At 31.5% G+C, this 6,279-nt stretch overlaps 1 protein-coding gene across 1 annotated transcript in view; it reads right to left on the bottom strand.

Annotated features, from left to right (window-relative positions):
* Positions 1-229: 229 nt before the first annotated feature.
* Positions 230-6,279, bottom strand: part of LOC106474273 — a 38,586-nt gene continuing 32,536 nt past the window's right edge. Inside the window, exons 5-9 of the mRNA XM_022379592.1 lie at positions 5,326-5,415; positions 3,376-3,611; positions 2,130-2,252; positions 690-837; positions 230-270 (exon numbers count right to left, since the gene is read on the bottom strand). Coding sequence (XP_022235300.1) covers positions 230-270; positions 690-837; positions 2,130-2,252; positions 3,376-3,611; positions 5,326-5,415 — 638 coding nt within the window. The remainder of the gene's footprint in view (positions 271-689; positions 838-2,129; positions 2,253-3,375; positions 3,612-5,325; positions 5,416-6,279) is intronic.

Raw genomic sequence — 6,279 nt, 5'->3', positions numbered from 1 at the left:
GCAGACATACCGCTGTTCCACTGGGGGCTGTGCTTAAGATCAAACAAAAATTCAGGATTACATTTCATATTTAACATAAACTCCTCCTATGGCTCAATTTGACTTTTTATCCTATATTTTGCATTCTTTAGTATCATTATGGCTAATATTTTTTTGCAAAATTAGTAGTTTTGGTACATATTTGTTTTCACTAAATATATTTAACATATAAAAATAAGTGGTTTGCAACTTAACTCTCAATGACTCGCCTTGTCGACACATCCCCCAAAACTACGAATTGAAGTTAAATATTTTATTAGTATCAGGCCATAGCAGTAATTATTCGAAGTATTTTAGAAATTGGTTACTTATATTTTCACAACCCACCATTCGATCTCCCAGATTAATATTGACGTTCATTAAATGTGCAGTTAGGTATATGGGGCTTAAACTGTGTTTCTTATTGGAGGAATGGGAAGTACGAATTCCTTATCATTTTGTCAATAAATTGGTTGTCACTAGAAAATATTATTTGTTTATTATTTCAGCGAATTTTGGTGGGAATACATTCTTTAAAATAAGCTTATTTTACCTGTTATTTATTTTGTAATTTAACATAAGAAGCATAATTTTTATGCCTTTATTATTTTGGAAATGTTTATGCTATCTTAATATAAATTGATAAACATATTTTATCCTATAACTAAAACCTGCCTGAATAGCTTCCTGTTGACCTCTTTTTATTTCCTTTTCTTCAGCCATCTCTTCCAGACGATGTGCTTGCTCGTATTGCTCTCTCATGTAGTTTAATTCTGTCTTCACTTCTTGAAGATAGGCAATTGCCTGCTCCCTGGTCATCTATAAGCCACATGTATAATAATGTTGTAATGACTAAATAGAATTTTATAGACTCTGAAATCTTTATTTTTTTTTTGTCATGAAACTATATCAGAACGTAAAGTAAATACTAAATACCTAATTTAAGCAATGGTTTTTTCCCTCAAGAACAACTAAAATCTTAAGGCTGGGAAATTTACCTTCTCACATTGTCTTTGCAGATTTGATTTCTTTCAACTTTCTTGGTGTGAGATACAAAAGTTTTTCTGGTTCATTAAAAACATTAATAATTTTAGAGAAGGATTATACATCTTATGCTAGTTTCCTATGTATTTAAGAACGCCGTTACAAACTTCAACTGATAAGTTTTCGCCTCAAAACACACTAGAAAATCATACGTTATAAATAAAATCTTTTTTCAATCTGTAAGTAAGATAACAGCCCATATAGTTATAACAAATCTTTGGTTATTATTATGTTTTAAGTGTTACAAAAAGGCAGAAATAAAACCTAGAAAATAGTCCATTTTCATAGCAAATGGTTGAATTCTTTGAAATCGTAAAATCATAATTTGGGAACCTTAAACTAGATAGTCGATATTGCATTATAATCTTTTAGAATTTAGACTTCCAGCTATCTTTCTTCCTAGTAGTCTTTGGTTTAACAATCACTGTTATTGTTGAGTTCATATGCAATGTTCTAAGCCATTAAACGCGATCTTTATTTATAAAACAATTTTGTAACACCAATATTGTGCAATGAACATTTTGCCATTTGCTACTACTTGGGAACATAATTAAGTTAATTATAAATATAACGGGTTACAATGACGTTCTTAATTAATTATTTATCTTAAATCATTCACATTTAAAACTAAAAGGTACTCAGTAGAGCGCATACCTCAACCACGCAGCGTTGATCATATTCGGCTATCAAAAAAATACTAACATGTGTTAATATGTCCGTCGTTATCAACGGACACAGACCATTTTTGGGCAGGACAATGAGGAATGATCATCTACATAGGTCCACCAAGTTTCACCAAAATTATATCATTTTTGACTGAATTTAGAGCAAAAGTAGTGTGAAAAATTGGTCTCCATGTTAACAGATAGAGATGTTTTAGATTTTCGTGACCTTGCTGTGACCTTCGCCCTCTAGGAACTAATCACTTCTAAGTTGGGTCATAGTCCAAATGTATACTAACGTTCGTCTGCATCCATTCAGTCGTTTTTGACAAACACACACACACACAGAAGTGAAAATATAACTTCTGTCTACCTACGGTGTCGGAGGTAATAAATAATACTTACCAATCCTTCTGTTAGTAATTCTTCGATAGCCATTGCCACACCTTTTTCATCATCCGTTCTCAGGATGTAGTCTGCGAGGTCCTCAGGAGAATATTGGAGACCTGAAAACTTGGTGTCATAATCCTGTGAAACGAAATGTAAGGACAAACATATAGACTTATTCTCTTCTTTGGATTCCAGATTTTCTTACAATTGACACATTTGATTTTAAAATAGTGATTATTACACTTTAACATGTAAATGATGCTAGTGTTCCAAGTACTTTATTTGGAAAACGAAATTTACGCATGCCACAACAACATGTTCGAAATGAATACATTAAAATCAAGTGACATTACATTACTCTCTAGGTACACTATGAACCTGCACTCTCTTCTCGAAAAATGGAATTTTTACTCTAAAAGTGTTTTACGATGATAGTTAATTGTACAATATAAATACATGTATTCATAAATTTAAAGATCAGTACATCCCTATTGCAGTGAGGGTCTTATGCTAGGGTAGATTTAACTCTCACATTAGGGCACATTTATTGTTCACATTCTGTAGAATTAAATATCCTATACTAAAATGCCTATTTAACTCTCACATTAGGGCACATTTATTGTTCACATTCTGTAGAATTAAATATCCTATACTAAAATGCACTCAGTATAAGTTTAAATCACAACATTGAAATAATTTGCTTTGGATTGAAATTCTTTTGTGTTTCTAAATTAAACTAATTTGTGCATGATATTATAAGTGTAACAAAGAAAACTAATTTTCTATAAAGTTCAGTGACAGTAGTTATGTATTTTAAAATGTTTCTCAACGTTTACATACAAACCACAAATCAAACAGTTTTGGATTTTTTATGCCCTATTTAAATTTCTTTACATTAGATCTCCAAACAGTTATATGCACAGAGAAGGAAGCTTTATAATTATAATAGGCCATACAGATTCCTGTATTTTATTAATAGCTTGGGAATCATCTTTATTGTGAACCAAACAAAAGGATTGTCCTTATTGTTACGACGTGAAAATCATTACATATACGTTTTTGAAAGGTGTTATACTTCTGTTTCTTGACTATACCAAAACAATAAAAGTTATAGTTTTTTTTCTAAATGTTTAGGTGGAACTCTTGAAAAGATTGACAAGAAAAAGACATTATTTCATTTATAACTACTCATTTAAGTATCTAGTTCGTAAAGACACATTTAAAATAATTTTAGATATAAAAAAGAAAAGTATTCAATTACATTACTGTTAGTGTCCCCTGCTCCTGGTAATTTCCAGTTAACTGTGTCTTTCTTCTGCTTCTCGTTTGGTCCGTATTTGTCAGAATCATCACTGTTATCTACGTTTGTTTTGTGGATTCCTAACAATGGAATATCTACATCAGTTTTAGTCCAACTGTGAGGTTTTTGTTCATTCGGTTCCTGATTCATTTCTTGGGTTTGTTTCCAATTAGCCAGAACTTTGTTATTTTCAATGGCTGGTACCGAGATAGGAAAATTAATATATATAGATATATATATATATATATTATTGCTGAACATATCTATATTTCTCCTAATCCAATATGCTATATAATAAATATATATGAGCTTCAAGAAACATTTTCATAAACTTATGGTTACATAAATGTTTCACTTCTTTACCAGGTTTCAGAGGAATTACATATCGTGAAGTATGAAATTACGAAGTTGTATAATTGTAGTCCAGAGACAAAACGAAACTTTATGGAAAATTTCTCTTTCTTTAAGTCGACAACTTAAATGTTCCGCGTGTATGCCTATAAGTAAAAACAACTTTAAAATACTTAGGGTGTGCAGTAAACAAGTACAAGCAACAAGAAAAGTTTCCCCCTATAATTTGTCTTACACATTTGTTCTACAATTGAACGAAATGAGTACCTGCTGCACATTTTGCCAATTCTTAAAGCTCTTATATAACATTTTAGAAATTCAAGAAACTATTAGAATGACAAAGCATAACGCATGTAGAGCTGGAATACTTGTTAAATCAATAAATTGTTAAGTCCGTAATCCTTATTTGAAAGTTTGATTAATAATTATTACCATACAAAGAGTTAAGTATAAATTGATTGAAAATATATTTTCTTAAAAGTTTGATTTGAAATGAGAACTAACCAGATTGTATTAACACACTTTTTCAACTATTTTAGCTTTTATATTTTCATTCTTCTATTTATAACAATCATAAAACATCTACGACATTAAGATGTAAGTGAGAGACAAATCCAAGGTCAGGAACAGTTGATATTAGATTACATTAAAGGTATCTACTGTATAGCGTGGTTCAGAGGTTAGCATGTGAAGATGCGGATCGGAAAGTCTAATGTTCGAGTTTTTCATTCAGCTGTGGGAACTTATAACTGTGACAGTCAACCCAACAATTCTGTTAAGAATAACTGAATAGGCGGCGGATGTTGCTAGCAGGTTGTTTTCTCTCTTGTCAACAGTTATAAATCAAATTTAGCAATACTTGAATCCAAGGGGTTTTTATCTGTCAAATGAGGACCTTTCAGGTTGAATATACAAACTAGAATATCAGTTGCATATAAATGAAACATGATTTATGGCGTATTTTATTTTAACATGGATTATTATTTCTTATAAAGGGATAGGGCCAAACATAGCCTCGTGGTTAGAGTGTATGGACTGTGAATCCAAGGGTTCACGATTCGCGATCATTTGCCAAAAAAACCGCGCTTCAGATTTTGGGGCCATGGATGTGCTAAAAGAGTAATGGTCAAATTCCATTACTCGGTCAGAAAAAAGCATTGACGATGAGAGATGTTGTTTAGCTGCCGGACCTCTAGCCCATAATTTTTAAATTGGGGACATTTAGCACAAAAACTGTGAAACAAATAAATAATAAACCAGCAAAAGGATATGTAGGGGGCTGGACCTAGTTTATCTCACAGTTTGGTTATTGGCATTTACACAACATTATATATTGTATATAGATATAAATGTATCTGCTTTTACATGCCGGTTTTTTGCTGGAAGAACGTTATAGTGTTAAGTTTTCTCAATGCATGAACTGATTAAACTACATGGCTGTATCTAATATTGTAGATTTATTCATTGAAATACAGTATTGTAATTAATTATTTTTAACTCATCTGAATTATCTAAAGCTACTAAAAAATATATGAAGAAAATCTTGTACATCTAACTTACCAGTGTTTTCTTTTGTCTTGCTAGCCTGTTGGTGACCGTTAATATTTTCACTTTTTATGCTTTCGGTTTCTAAGAAAGCAACATCTTGGCCTAAAACAAGGGTTTGAAAAATATACTTAGAACATGACATATAATTTAATCGAAGCTTTGCTTGAACTACCTTTGCAATGTTTATCTGAAATGGAAAAGCATGAAGAATTATTCTAGTTGAGTTAGATTACAAAATACTATTCTCACCCAAACTTGAATCTATCTATATATATACTTATGTACTTAAACAAATAACATTCTGGATATTAAAATTTTGCTAAATAAAAGTTATGTTGTTACGGAAGTCATATAAAGTATTTTAACATCTGCCACACGAACCAGCCCGACATCTTGATGTGGATATATATATAAAAAAAGAGCCATGCCGGAAAGGTTTGGTTAGACTAAAAGGAGACGTTTGGCACCATTTTCGAGGTCAAGGTCGCTGGACCAGACCCGTGACCATGAGAGCTAAGATGGAGAAGTTAGCTTTTAAAAGTCAAACGATGTAGCAATTAAACATATTTGAAATGTTTTAGATGCAGGAGGATGAGGGAAGAACTTATTAAAAGATATCCCAATCAATTTGACATACCAGCTGAATCGAAGATTCGTCAATTAATCACTATATTGACAGCAAAACATAAGAAAATGGGCACAATAGTATCGTTACTTTCATAAAGATGGAATATAATCATATATAAGGAATCATTAATTTCGATATTTTGTTAGACTAATAGCACAGCAAAGCCCAAAAATGCAGTGTTCAAGTTTAAGCAGATGCACGATGCATTACAAGATGATTTCCCTAGCATTTCTCCATTAAAATTTCATTTCTCCAATAAAGAGTAAATATAAAAAGGATGGTATAATGCCCAGTATCATGCCACTATAATATAATCCATATAGATTTCATCATGTCAT

The sequence above is a fragment of the Limulus polyphemus genome, unplaced genomic scaffold (assembly GCF_000517525.1).
Source record: "Limulus polyphemus unplaced genomic scaffold, Limulus_polyphemus-2.1.2 Scaffold137, whole genome shotgun sequence".
NCBI lineage: Eukaryota > Metazoa > Arthropoda > Merostomata > Xiphosura > Limulidae > Limulus > Limulus polyphemus.
The sequence above is the reverse complement of the archived record's forward strand: the minus strand, read 5'-3'. Positions and strand labels throughout refer to the sequence as shown.